General features: G+C 23.5%; 4 protein-coding genes across 4 annotated transcripts in view; 2 read left to right on the forward strand and 2 right to left on the reverse strand.

Moving 5' to 3' along the window:
• Window positions 1–4,941, forward strand: part of gefV (RasGEF domain-containing protein) — a gene marked incomplete at both ends in the record, with an annotated part of 5,949 nt that extends 1,008 nt beyond the window's left edge. The window contains one exon of the mRNA XM_642503.1: window positions 1–4,941. This exon is cut by the window's left edge and continues 1,008 nt beyond it. Coding sequence (XP_647595.1) covers window positions 1–4,941 — 4,941 coding nt within the window.
• A 268-nt stretch (window positions 4,942–5,209) lies between these two features.
• On the reverse strand, window positions 5,210–7,031 carry cshA (citrate synthase; the record flags this gene model as incomplete). The annotated part of the gene is made up of 4 exons (XM_642504.1): window positions 5,210–6,121; window positions 6,224–6,563; window positions 6,672–6,797; window positions 6,931–7,031. 4 exons carry the CDS (start codon window positions 7,029–7,031, stop codon window positions 5,210–5,212), a joined length of 1,479 nt encoding a protein of 492 aa, XP_647596.1.
• Window positions 7,032–10,494: 3,463 nt separating this feature from the next.
• On the forward strand, window positions 10,495–12,835 carry DDB_G0268158 (PHD zinc finger-containing protein; the record flags this gene model as incomplete). Its single annotated transcript, XM_642505.1, has 3 exons — window positions 10,495–10,677; window positions 10,838–11,017; window positions 11,132–12,835. The coding sequence occupies 3 exons, from the start codon at window positions 10,495–10,497 to the stop codon at window positions 12,833–12,835; spliced, it is 2,067 nt and encodes a 688-aa protein (XP_647597.1).
• Window positions 12,836–13,080: 245 nt separating this feature from the next.
• gnt12 (hypothetical protein) lies at window positions 13,081–14,812 on the reverse strand (the record flags this gene model as incomplete). Its single annotated transcript, XM_642506.1, has 2 exons — window positions 13,081–14,358; window positions 14,438–14,812. 2 exons carry the CDS (start codon window positions 14,810–14,812, stop codon window positions 13,081–13,083), a joined length of 1,653 nt encoding a protein of 550 aa, XP_647598.1.
• Window positions 14,813–15,000: the final 188 nt, after the last annotated feature.

Here is a 15,000-nt window from a genome sequence, read left to right on the forward strand (position 1 = left end):
TATTTAGAATATAATAAAATCGGTTCATTACCACAAGAATTTTCAAAACTTTCAAAATTAAATATTTTAATACTTCATAATAATGATTTAAAATTTGTACCAGATCAATTACATTCACTATCACAATTATTAAGATTATCATTAGATGAGAATCAATTATCTTCATCTGATCAAAAATTAATTAAATCTGAAGGTTCTTTAGCATTAATAAAAAGAAAAAATAAATTAAATTATGGTAGTACAATGAATGGTACTGGTACAACAAGTTCAAGTGGTTCTGCTAGTACTAGTACTCATGGTTCAATTAATAAAACAACTGATATTTTATTATCAAGTGTTACTTTAAATAATAGTATACTTAATCAAATAAATAATAATAATAATAATAATAATAATAATAATAATAATAATAATAATAATAATAATAGTAGTAACAATAATAGTGGTACAAATAGTTTAAGTAGTACACCAAATGGTACAGGTAAATCAAAAAAGAAATTAACTCATTTAACAATTTCAAGATCATTATTTCGTGGTAATTCATCAAATTTAGAGAGTGAAAAAGAAGATTTTATAAATAAAAAACAACAACAACAACAGCAACAGCAACAACAACAACAACAACAGCAACAGCAACAACAACAACAACAACAGCAACAACAACAACAACAACAACAGCAACAACAACTTGGATCAACAGCATCACCATCAACAGCATCACCAATAACAAGTCATATTACAGTGAATAGTACAGTTTTAGACTTTGAAGATGATATACAGAAAATGCAATTAGGTTTAGAGGCATTATCAAATTTAGAGACGAGTATTGGTAGTAATAATAGCGGTGGTGGTGATAGTATGAATGGTAGTGGTGGTAATATTAATAATAGTGGTGGTAGTGGTAGTGGTTGTGGTACTATTAGTGGTAGCACTACAAAACAAAGAAGAGGTAGTGTTTTCTTACCACCAACAAATGCATTTAAATTATCACCAAATGTGGTTAGTTCAAGTTATAATACATTACCAGCATCTGTAATGAGTGGTTTATTACAGCAACAGAATCTTGAGAATGGTGGTGTTGGTAGTGGATCAGGATCAGGCTCACCAATAATTAGTGCAAATAGTATATGTAATAGTAATAGTAGTAGTAGTAATTCATTATTAAAACCTCCAATTATCAATACAACCAATTTAAGTACATCACCAAATTTATTAAGTCAATCTTCAACAAGTTTTTTAAATTTACCACCATTAAATCAATCTTCAACAAATTCATTTTTACCACCACAACACCAACACCACCACCACCATTCAAATTTATCACAATCATTATCAATTAATAATTTAGCACATCGTTTACCAACTTCATTATCATCATCATCACTATCATCAAATAATACCTATGATAGTTTACAATTCCAACAACAACAACAACACCATCACCACAATCATAATAATCATCAAAATTCAAATCAACCATTAGCAACAATTGTACCATCATTTTCAAAATTTAAAAACTCATTTGATCAATTATTAGAAGAACAAGATTTTAGTAAAAAGAAAAGAGAAACACTTCAAAAATTATCAAAAGAACAAAAATGGAATTTATTACTTCAATATAGAAATTCAACTTTAAATATGTTAAATATGAAAGAGCATTCAAATAATAGTAATAATAATCAATCAATTAAAAATTCAACTATAATAGCATCAACAACAACAACAACAACAACAAATGGTGAATCATTGGATGGTTCATCAATTCAACAACAAATTACAAAAAATTCAAATTTTCAATCATCAAGATTTTATATTGATAATTTAACAAGTAAAACAGATATTTCATTAGTAAAAGAAGTTCATGACTTTTTAAAAGAAAGTGGACCAGAGGTATCAATATTTATTGGTATGGGTGGTATTGAAAGTTTATTAGGAATTTTACAATTTAATTTAGATAATGCGCAATTACAATTTGATGAAGAAAAAGTTGGTTATTGTTTATTATGTTTAAAGATATTGGTTGAATGTACAGCGAAATCAGTGATTACAACTAATAACTCATTGAATTTAGTTACCATGTTTTTGACATCTGCAAGTAAATATATCATTGATATCATCATTGATATCTATGATGAACTGCTAAGATTACAAGTTATTGGTGTTAGTGTTGTATTGGATTCATTAATTAATTTTCAAAAAGTGAAAGGATTGAGTTCACCTTACGTACCATTGGTTGCATTACTAAGAAATCCAATCATTGAAATGCCAACTAAAACAACGGTTTTCAAAATTATCAACTTTTTAATCTACTCATTTAGTGTGCTTGAAGAGAGATTCTCTGTAATTTGCTCACTATTAAAAGTTGGTATTTTAGAAGTGATTGGTATGTTTAGAGCACTACCTCATACATCATATAGTTTAAGATTTGAATTGGATCTATTCGAAGAGGTATTGGATAGTGATGAGAGTGAATTGGTAAAGAAAATCGGTAGAAAAGAGGTGTTAAAGAGAATGAGTAATGAAGATAATGATCTCTCTAAACAATCATCAAAACAATCAATGGATTTCGTTAGGGTTGTAATGGTTTCTGCGGGTTATGGTGATTTAAAGATTGATTTAGATGAGAGAACTTCCTATGCCAATGTTATAGATTTCATTCAATCAAATTATCAAATCAAGTATAGCATTGATAGATATGGTTTATTCGTACCTGCAATTGGGTCATTGGTATTGGATGGTTCAATTTTACAATCATCAGGCTCACAATCACGTTGGGTTGATCCAAGTAAATCATTGATTGACAATGGACTAAGCAATGAAATCGTTGAATTCAAAATGAAACCAATGCAAATTCAAGTACTTCAATCAGTGGTGGTGGTGGTGGCTACCAATCATCAAAAGGAAGATATTATTAAAGAGTTTACAATTGATCCACAATTGAAATGTTTTGAAATCGTTCAATATCTTCGTACAAGATTAGATAGTTCTTCACCAGCTTTTCAAAGAAAGATTTCAGTTCTAACAGAGGATGAAGATGAAGATTATGAATCAGACATCTATGGCGTCTATTGTTTTAGTAGTTTAGAAAGTTATGATCAAGGTAGTTGGTATCCATTGAATTCCAGATTCTTGGATTTCAATCCAACCAATACTCCAACCATTATTGATGTTAAACTTATGGAAAGACCCCTACGTGTACTATTTAGTGGTACTGAAAAGCTAATGAAATTCAATCCATACGTACCGGTTTCAGAGTTAATCAAAGAGATAAAGAATGAAATTCATTTGAAAATTAATATCGAAGATTATGGTATCTCTTATGTACCAAATGTTTCAAGTTCAAATCTATCATCATTAATCATAGAGGAGACATGGTTAGATCCAACCAAAACACTATTGGATCATAATGATATGAAATGTTCAGTTGTACAATTTAAATTTAAACCACGTACTGTATCAGTTATGGTATTGGTTGAAAGTGGTATTGAAATACCAACCACTGACACTCCTTATCAATTTGTAAATACTAATTCAATCTCTGAAATCATTGAAAAGATTTGTACACCACATCAATTGAATCCTCTATCACATTCACTCTATATTTCCGATTGTCAAGGTCAGAAAATTAAACTATTATCACGTCAAAATTGTTTACGTGATCAACAAGTTAACAATGGTGATCATTTAATAATAACTTCAAAACAAAAGGATCTTCCATCAGATTTCAATGTTTGGGATGAACCAAACGATTCAAGTGAAACCATTACCTATTCAAAGGATCGTAGAGTTTCTTCTGTAACCTTAAATAAATTAATTGAAAAGTTAACATCACCAGAGTATACTCAAGATAGTGAAATGAAAACTATATTCCTAAGTTCCTATCGTTCAATTATAACACCATCGGTGCTATTAAGTAAACTTATGGAAAGACATACAATACCAACATTGGTCGATAAAGAAAGGGGTAAATTAATTCAAAGAAAAACTAGACTCTTAATTAAATCTTGGTTAGAATTGGAAACTACAAAAAATCGTGAAGAAGTTATAACTTTATTAGTTCAAAATATGCCTGCTCAATCGATTGAAGATGATGGTTTAAAAGAGTTGACCGAACTATTTGTAGATTTATCAACAAAATCTTACTCTTCAATACTTCCAATTGTAATTGGTGAATTACCAAAATGTAAAATCCCAAAAATCATTGACTCCTATGTAACATTTGCCGATATGGATGAGATTGAAATAGCAAGACAATTATCACTCCTCACATTCCCTTTATATTCTAGAATTGAAACTTCGGAACTTTTAAATCAACGTTGGTCAAAACCAGGTGGTGGTCCAAATATTATGTCTGTCGTTGGTTTATTTAATAAAATTTCAAATTGGGTTTCATTTACAATTGTTAATCAACCAAAACTTAGAGATAGAGCCGTTGTCTATGGTAAAATGGTTAAAATTGCCAATGCTTTCTATGAACTTCGTAATTATCATCTCTTAATGGCAATTATTTCCGGTTTAAATGCTTCTCCTGTACTTAGATTAAAATATACCAAAGGTAAACTTTCAAAAAATCTTAAAGATAATCTTGATACCTTGGAAGAGTTAATGTCAACTCAATCCTCAATGAAAAATTATAGAGCAGATTTAGCTGCTGCTAGTCCTCCAGCAATTCCATTTATGGGCTTTCATTTATCTGATCTAGTTTTCATCGATGAAGGTAATCAACAATTATGTGACTCTAGAATTAATTTCAAAAAATTGGAAATGTATAAAAAAACAATTGCAACACTTCAAAATTTCTCACTTTTCCCTTATCAATTCACTCCTGTTCCAATCATTCAAAATTACTTTTTAGATTATAAAATTGTTGCTGATAAACCGATTTATGAAATGAGTTTATCTGCTGAACCAAGAAATGCTGAAAGATATGATATTCAATAAATAAATTTTTTTTAAAAAGAAAAAAAAAAAAAAAAACCTATTACATATGTAAAGTGTATAAATTACAAATTCCAAAAGAAAAAAAAAAAAATTAAATAAAAAATAAAGTGTACAAATTTTAAAAAAAAAAAAATTATATGTTTATATTTTATTTTTTTTAAAAATTATTACAATATTTATTTTTAACAAATTAATCAATTAATCTTTTTTTTTTTTTTTTTTTTTTTAATTTAATAATGAAAACTATAAATTTTAAATATTTAAAATTTTAATGAGAAGTAACTTTTGAATATCTTTTAGTGGTAGCAGACGAATAACTATCCTGAGAACGAACTTTAGCTGGTGGTCTACCATCGATTGGGACATAGTTTCTAAACCATTCACCTTTGTAAACTTGACGTGGACGATAGATTTTAGTTTCTGGATCTTCTAAATGTTCTACCCAATGAGCTAACCAACCAACGGCACGTGGAATAGTGAATAAAACTGGGAACATATCAGTTGGGAAACCCATTGCTTTATAGATGAGACCAGAGTAGAAATCAACATTTGGATAAAGTTTTCTGCTTACAAAGTATTCATCTTCCAAGGCTTGTTTCTCCAACTCAGTGGCTACTTCAATCAATGGTTCTTTACCTAAACTTTCGAAAACTTCATAAGCTACTCTACGAATGATCTTGGCTCTTGGATCATAGTTTTTGTAGATTCTATGACCGAAACCCATTAATTTCTTCTTTTTGCTCTTTACATCTGAAATGAATTGTGGAATATTCTCTTTGGAACCGATATGAATTAACATATCCAATACGGCCTCATTGGCACCACCATGAGATGGACCATATAATGCACCAGCGGCACCAGCAACACTTGTGTATGGATCGGTACCTGATGATGAAATATGTCTCATTGCAGCGGTTGAACAATTTAATTCATGATCTGCATGAAGAATGAATAAAATTTCCAATGCACGACATAAAACTGGATTTGGTTTATAGTCTGGTTCTGATAATTTATCCAACATATACAAGAAATTCTCTGTATAACCTAAATGATTCACTGGTGTATTATATGGACGACCAATACGATGTCTCCATGCACATGCTGCAATTGTTGGTAATTTACCAACAATTCTATAAATTTGTTTATTTCTAACATTTTCACTTTTAAAAATATCTCCACCCTTTAAAAAAAAAAAAAAACAATAATAATAATAATAAATTAATAATTAGAATCTTTTAAATAAAATAATTATTTTTCTTTTTAATTTTGTATTAATACATACAGCTAAAGCAGGATTTGCTTCTGGATAAAAAGTACCTAAAGCTGCAACAGTACTAATTAACATACCCATTGGATGAGCATCATATCTAAATGTTTTCATAAGACCAACCAAATTTTCATGAAGAAAAGTATGAGTCATAATTTTATTACTCCAACCATCTAATTGTGATTTATTTGGTAAGTTACCATTGATTAAAAGATAAGCAACCTCTAAAAAGTTTGATCTTTCTGCTAATTCTTCAATTGGATAACCTCTGTATCTTAAAATTCCTTTATCACCATCAATATATGTAATGTATGATGTTACAACTGCTGTATTTTGGAAACCTGGATCATAAATCCTTTAAAAAAAAAAATAAATAAAAAAAAATAAAAAATAAAAAATAAAATAATTAGTAACTTGAATCTAAAGTAATATTTGAAAAAGAGAAAAAAAAAAAAAAACTTACATTAAACCACCATCACCTTTGGCTAATTGTAATTCTTTAAAGTTTAAAGCATTAATAGTGTCATTTTTAATTTTGAAATCATAGCTTTTACCATTTCTATTATCTGTAACTGTAACTGTCTCTTTTCTTTATTAAAAAAAAAAAAAAAAAAAAAAAAAAAAAAAAAAAAAATAGGAATAATCAATAATATAATTGATAAAATGTTAGTATATATGAAATTAAATAAAAATTATATAATTAAATTTTAATATGAACTTACTTTTTATCAGCAGAAACTGGTGAAGTTAATAATTCATTTTCTTCTTCTTCTTCCTTTGAAAGATGATTGGCAAGTATATTAATACGATCAATATGTGCCATATTAAAAATATATATTTATAAAATAATAAATATAAATTATGTATTCAAATATATAAAATTATAAATAAAATAATAAAATAAAAAAATAAAATAGATTGAAGAAAAAAAAAAAAAAAAAAATAAATAATTGAAAAAAAAAATTAAAAAAAAATAATAAAAAAAATTTAAATTGTATACACAGGGGTGAATTTATTTTTTTTTTGTTTTTTTTTTTTTTTTCATATTTTTTTTTTTTAATAAAAATTAATTTTTATTCAATTTAATTGAAAATTTCAAAAAACCATAATGTCATAAATCTCCATTTTTGGTTGATGCTATGGACATAAATGAATTGTTTTTAATTTTTTTAAGTAAATCATAGTGTTATGAAATTTCATATTAAGATAAATAGAGAAAGATTTTTATGATTTTAAATTAAAAAAAGTAAAATTTACAATGGAATGATTTTGGTGATTAAATTTTATTTTTTAGAAAAAAAAAAATAAAAAATAAAAAAAAAAAATAAAAATAAAAAAAAAAGAATAAAAAAATCAATGTTTCTATTGGTATCCAGATTTTTCTTTTTTTCTTTTTTTTTTTTATTATTTTTTTTTATTTTCCCATTAATTTTTTTTTTTTTTTTTTTTTTTTTTTTGTAAAAGGTTTATAAAGATAAAAATGGGAAATAAAGATAGGTTTGGGATTAGGAAATTTTATTTGGAATTTTGGTAAAAGGAAGAATTTGAAATAAAAAAAAATAAAAAAAAAAAATAAAAAAATTATTTCTGATCCAAAAAAAAAAAAAAAATAATAAAAAAAAAAAAATTAAAATATTAATATTTTAAAAAAATACATAAATAAATTTATTGGGGTTTGGGAAAAAGATATTTTTTTTTTGGGATTTTGGTAAAAGAAAAAAAAAAAATTTTAAAAATAAAATATAATTTTTTTTTTTTTTTTTTTTTAATTTTATTATCCTATTATTTTATTTTTTTTTTTTATGATTATTTGATCTTACCTTTGGTGAATGATTTTGGTATTATTTGAATATTATTAAATATTACAAATTCAAAAAAAAAAAAAAAGACTGTGTTTCACCTTTTAAAACTTGTGCTAAAATTAGAACATATGGAAATGAAATTCAATTTTTGGTTATTATTTATTCTTAAAATTTTTTTTAAGAATTTAATTTTCATAAGGATTACCAAACACCAATTTTTTTTGATTTGTTTTTTTTTTTTTTTTCTTTTCTTTTAATTTTATTTTTTTTTTTTATTGGTATTTGGAACAATAATATTATTATTAATGCCTTTTCGTTTTTTTTTTTATTTTTTTTAATTTTTTGTTTTTTTTTTTTTTTTTTGTGATTATTTTTCGAGCCGTTTTTTAAAAGAATCTTGGTGTGTCATAGTGAAATAATATGAGGAGCCAATGTGTGCCCCAGATGATGATGGAAAAGTCGACTTCTTTTTTTTTTTATTTTTTTTTTAATTTTTGGAATTATAGAAATTATTTAACCGGTATGCCGAATGAGTTTTATATTTTTTATTGTGTAATGGCATCATAATTTTTTTATTTTTGAATAGAATTGATTTGAAAGATCATGCAAATGAAATTAAAAGGCGAGAAAAAAAAACTTTTTTAAAAAAAAAAAAAAAAACAATGTTTTGCATACCCCCCAACCCCTTATAATCGGTCATGAGACTAATTTTAATCCACCAATTATCAATTTTATTTTTATAATTATTAAAATAAAAAATAAAAAATAAAAAAAAAAAAAAAAAAAAAAAAAAAAAGAGATATTTGTTTCTATAACCTTTTGCTAGCAAATTATAATTGTTTTTTTTTTTCTTTTTTTTATTTTTTTTTTTTATTTTATTTTTTAAATTTTTTAGATATATACAATAATTTGCATTGCAGCACATTATTTTATTTTTAATATTATTTTTATTCATTTTTATACCATTGCATATTAAAATTAAATTATTTGTTTTTTTTTTTTATTTTACGTAAAAAAAAAAAAAAAAAAAAAAAAAAAAAAAAAAAAAAAAAAAATTAATCGAAAAAGAATAAACAAATATCTCTTTTTCTGTTTTTTTTTTTTTTTTTTTAATCACAAACCTTTATATATACTCACAACGTTGTTAAAGTTAGAAACGAAAAACTCAAGCAAAAGCTCGTCTCACCTCTCGACTCCACTTGTTGGATTAGACTGCCTGAAGAAGAGTCTTTTTAAAAAGAAAGTCCTAGTTAGTTAGTCCTTAAGATTTGGATTATCCTTCTGCTGTGAAATTATTTGAAGGATATCTTGCTTATTATAATTAACTTTCAAATTCCAACCTTTTTTTTTTTTTTACTGGATTAAATCAAACCCCAATCCAAGAAAAAAAAAAAAAAAAAAAAAATAATAATTATTTTTAAAAAAAAAGGAGGGAAAAGAAATCATCATCATTTCTTTGATCCATTACATCTTTAATTTTAAATATATATATATTTTTTTTTCAAAAATATATTAATCATCACATTCAGTCTCAATTGATTGTGTTGTATTATCATTTTCAATTTTAATTATCAAATTAAAAATTGTATCAATTTAAACAAAAATACACACACACAATTCATTGACTTTTTTTGTGTTTGATTAAATATCAATTTGGCCACTCCCCACCCCCTCAATTAGCCAATTCAAATTTATTCAGTTTTACTCATTAATTAATTGTGTGTAGTAGCTGCTTATAATTTTTGGGTATAATTTACACTTATACACTTAATTTACAACAATGCTATTTATGGCATTCAAATAATTAACTCTGTAACCCTTTTTTTTTTTTTTTTACTATTTATTTATAATTATTATTATTATCATTTTTTTTTTTTCATTTCCATTTTACACTTTTTTTTTTCTTCTCAAATTTTTTTTTTTTTTTTCTTCTATTTATAATTAATATAATTAAACATTTATTATATTAATTTTTTCTTTTTTTTTTTTTTTTATACAACGGATAGATTTCCCACCTCCTTTTTTTCATTTTTATAAATTCATTCACACATTCTAATTCACACACCTTTACATCTCACACACTAAATTCACACATTCACCCCCACCACCATTATATTCATAGACATATTTTGTTTTGTTTTTTTTTTTTTTTCTTTTTTCATTTAAATCACAATTGTTTTTTCGTAAAATATTTATAATTTACTCACATCACCCACACAGTTTTTGTATTATTTACAAATATTTCATTATTTTTTGTTTTTAATTACACATTTTGTTTTTTTTTTGTTTTTGTTTTTTTTTTTTTTTTAATTTATTTTAAAATCAATTATATACCCTTTTAAATATATTTATTTATTTTTTATCAATTTATTTGCAATTGTATTGCGCCTATTTATTATTTTTTTTAAATCCATTTTTTTTTATTATTTTTTTTTTTTTTTTTTTTAAATTTTTATTCATACCAAATTAGTATTTTAAATCAAAATGCAAGATACATTAATTACCGCTACAGTAAACAATTGCAACATTAACAACAATAATAATAATAATAATAATAATAATAATAATAATAATAGTAAAAATAGTAAAAATTTCAATACATCTGATTTATATAACTCTGTTTCAGATTATAAAGTTGAATCAATCACCGAATTTCAAATTAATCAAGTATGTATAATTTATTAATTTTTTTTTTTTTTTCTATTTTTAAATATTAATAATATTAATTTTTTTTTTTTTCTTTTTCTTTTATTTTAATTTATTATTATTTATTATTATTATTTATTTATTATTATTTTTTATTATTATTTTTTTTTTTTTTAAATAGATAAATATGGAACAACAATCAACTAAGAAACGAAGTGCATCTACACTATCAGCACCACCATCAACATCTTCATCAGGAGAAGAAGACAATATTATAAATAAAAATAATAAAAATAATAATAATAATAATAATAGTACTAATAATAATAATTCATCAAAAAAGAAGAAAAGAATTTCAAATGTAATTATTTAAAATTTATAAATAATCAAATATTATAATTTTATTAATCAACATGTTTTTTTTTTTTTTTTATTTTTATTTTTTTTTATTTTATTTTATTTTTTTTTTACATAGGAAACAAATGATGATGATAAACCAAAAAGACCAAGAAAGAATGAAGCAGTTTGTACTTTTTGTGAAAAGCCAGGTGAATTATTAATGTGTGATGGGTTATGTTTAAGATCATTTCATATTAGTTGTTTAAAAGCCAGAAACTTATATAACCCAAGTTCATCATCAATATCACCAGTTACAACAATTGATGGAACAGTTCGTTGGGAGTGTAATGATTGTGTTAGTTCTCAAAATTCATGTTTTTCATGTAAAAAGAGAGGTATAATTGGAATTGATTTGATGAAATGTAAAGTTCACCAATGTGGTAAATTTTATCATTATAAATGTGTTGCAGATTATAAACTTGCCAAACTTATTAATACTAAAACCCCACGTTTTAATTGTCCACTTCATTATTGCTCAGTTTGTGAAGTGTCTGGTGATGGTAAACAATCAGTACACTGTTTTAGATGTCCAACTGCCTATCACGTAATTTGTATGCAACCTGGTGTTAAAATGCTAACTAAAACTAGAGAAACTCGTAAAACTGGTTTAGTCTTATGTCCGAAACATATTGGTGAACAAAATCCACATGATCATGATCAAATCCATAATCATACCCACACCCACACCCATACCAGTCAATCAAATATCTCATCAACCTCATCTTCATCAGTACCTTCATTAATTATCTCATCAACTTCTGCCATTGGTAGTATAAATACAAGTGGTGAAATTTTCCAATCATCACCACCATCATCATTAACTAGAAAATCATCAATTCCAACTAGTATTATCACGAAATCAATTAATAATAATAATAATAATAATAATAATAATAATAATAATAATAATAATAATTTAAATATTAATAATAATTTAAATATTAATAATAATAACAATAATAATAATAATTTTAAACCAATTCAGAATAATATTGAATCAAATATTAATCCATTACATTATTTAATGTATTCAACATCACCAATCACATCACCAACAACTTTATCAATTCCAACATCACCATTATCCTCACCATCATATTCACCAAATTATACAGCAAACTTTAAACCAAATTCTTTTGATGTTAATCAACAACAACAACAACAACAACAACAACAACAACCAATCAAAATACCAAAATATATTAATAATTTTAATGCTATTAAAAATCAACAAAAATTATTAAATACCAATAATAATACCAATAATAATATTTATAATAATATTAATAATAGTTATAATAGAAATAACCAAAATAACAATTTAAATATTAATAATATTAATAATAATAATAATAATAATAATGATGGTGAATATGATGATTTATATGATGATATTTCTCAATATGCATCAAGTTTAATGTCAATTAAAGATCAAACAGTTTCAGTTTCCTCATTCTCATCACCATCCTCATCCTCATCCTCATCAAGTAGAGAAAATTCATTCTCATCAAATATTAATAATATTAATAACAAAACTGATGAATCCACAATCATAATACCAGAATCATTTGAAAAAATGCATAATAGTGATAGAGTAGCTTGCCTTAAGAAATCATTACAACAACAAATGCAGCAGCAACAACAACAACAACAACAAGAACAACTTGTTGTTCAACCAAAAAAATTAGATGAAGGTAAATTAATTGAACAATTCTTTCAATTTTCCAAATCCAAAAACTTCCATAGCCAAAATTGTAAAAATTCTTTCACCCCATATTAATTTATAAATTTATAAAAAAAATTAAAAAAATATTTATTTATATATATATATTTAAAAAATAATAATAATATTAATAATAAAAAAAAAAAAAAAAAAATAAAGAAATAAAAATAATAAAGATAATCGAATTATGTATAAGAAAAATATAACTATATTTTACAATCTAAAAAAGTTATTTATTTATTTATTTAAATTTTTATTTGACCTGCTTGTTTGTTTTTCTTTTTTTTTTTTTTTTTGAATTTTTAACATTCATTAGTTAATGGCTCATTAAATAATTTTTTATGTGGGTTATGATTATTTTTAATTTTTGAATCTGGTAAAATACTATTGCAAACTATATAAAAGTTTTCATTATATTCATTATTATTATTATTATTATTTAAATTATTAAAAATTAAATTATTATTTCCATCATTATCATTATCATTATCTTCATTATCATTCATTTTAACTAACCATGCATCAGGTAAAATAAAAAATTGAAAACCTTGTGATGCCATAGAAAAAGTGAATGAAATTTTATCATAATCGTTGGTGGTGGTGGATGATGATAATGTTGATGATGATGGGTACTCTTTGAAAATACGTTCATCATAAAATTCTAATAATTGAGATTTATTATATAATAAGTATGGATCATACATCCAACTATATTCAATTTTATAAGGTGATGGATTTGTTGTATCAATTAATGAAAACCATTTATTATAATTTGTTGGTGATTGACATTTTAAACATGACTTTTTATTTAAAATTTCAATTAATTTATCATCATAAATAAATGTTTGTAATTGAAATTTAGTTTCTGGTAAATCATATCTGTTAACTTTTTTTAATGGTTTATTTATTTTTGTTGTTATTTTTGTATTTGTTGTTGCAGATGTTGTTGTTGTTGTTGACATTGTTGTTGACATTGTTGATATTGTTTTATTTTTATTTTCTAATGTTGTCTTTTTGAGTGTTGAAATTGGTGTTGGAGATTGTGTAGATATTGTGGTTGGTGCTGTTTTTGTTGAGATTGACGTTAATTGAAATGATGGGACTACAAATGATACTAAATCGCTATTTATTAATTTTTTACTTGGTTGAAGTGATGTATATAAAGTTCTTTCTAGATATTGATATATACCATAGTTTGGTAAATAATCAATGTCAATTGTTAAAATCCAATCGGTTTTTGAATTTTTTAATGATAAATTTCTTAATGAATTAATTGGATAATAATAATAGTTGAGATTATCTTCCTCATTTGTATTAATTTTATTTTTATTTATAATATTATTATTATTATTATTAATAATTGAGTCACTATCTTCATTCCAATATAAGAAATGAAAATCAACAAATTCAGATACTGATAAACTATTTCTAATTAATTTATAAACACTGTCTATATCATTTTTATTTTTAATTAAAACTGATGCTGAAATAGGTGCCCTCCAAATATCTGCAATCATTGCAATCTTTTCCATATTTTCAATTGGGACATGTGTTACTATTGAAATTTCGAATCCATCTTCCTAAATAAATAAATAAATTTAATTAATTTTATTTTTATAATATGTATTAAAAAAAAAAAAAAAAAAAATTAATAAGTACATTTCTTAATGCTTTATATGCAAATGGTTCATATTGAAATGATTTAATTAAGCCTTTTTTATTTTTAAATTGTTTATGATTTTTTGGAATATTATTTTTGTTATTCTTATTATTGTTAATTGGTTCATTGATTAAATTGGGTGAGTTTTTTTGATCAATGTTTGAAATTTTATTAATTTTAATGTTTTTATCTTTTTTTGCTTCCATACTCCAAATCAAAAAAAAACATAAAAAAACTATAAATACTATTGATATGAAAATCTGAAATGGTTTATTTTTTACACCCTTTTCTTTATTGTTATTAATTCTATTATTATTATTATTATTATTATTATTAATATTATTATTATTATTATATAAGGGTAGGTATGACATTATTTTTTTATTTTTTTTTGTTTTTTTTATTTTTCTTTAAATTATAAAATGTATATATAATGAAATATTAAATTGTATTTTAATTTAATAAAATGAATTTAATAAAAAAAAAAAAAAAAAATTAATAATTAAAAAAAAAAAAAAAAAAACAAATCATTTTTTTTAAATAAATTATTTTTTGATTTTAT

Source organism: Dictyostelium discoideum (assembly GCF_000004695.1).
Source record: "Dictyostelium discoideum AX4 chromosome 1 chromosome, whole genome shotgun sequence".
Classification (NCBI taxonomy): domain Eukaryota; phylum Evosea; class Eumycetozoa; order Dictyosteliales; family Dictyosteliaceae; genus Dictyostelium; species Dictyostelium discoideum.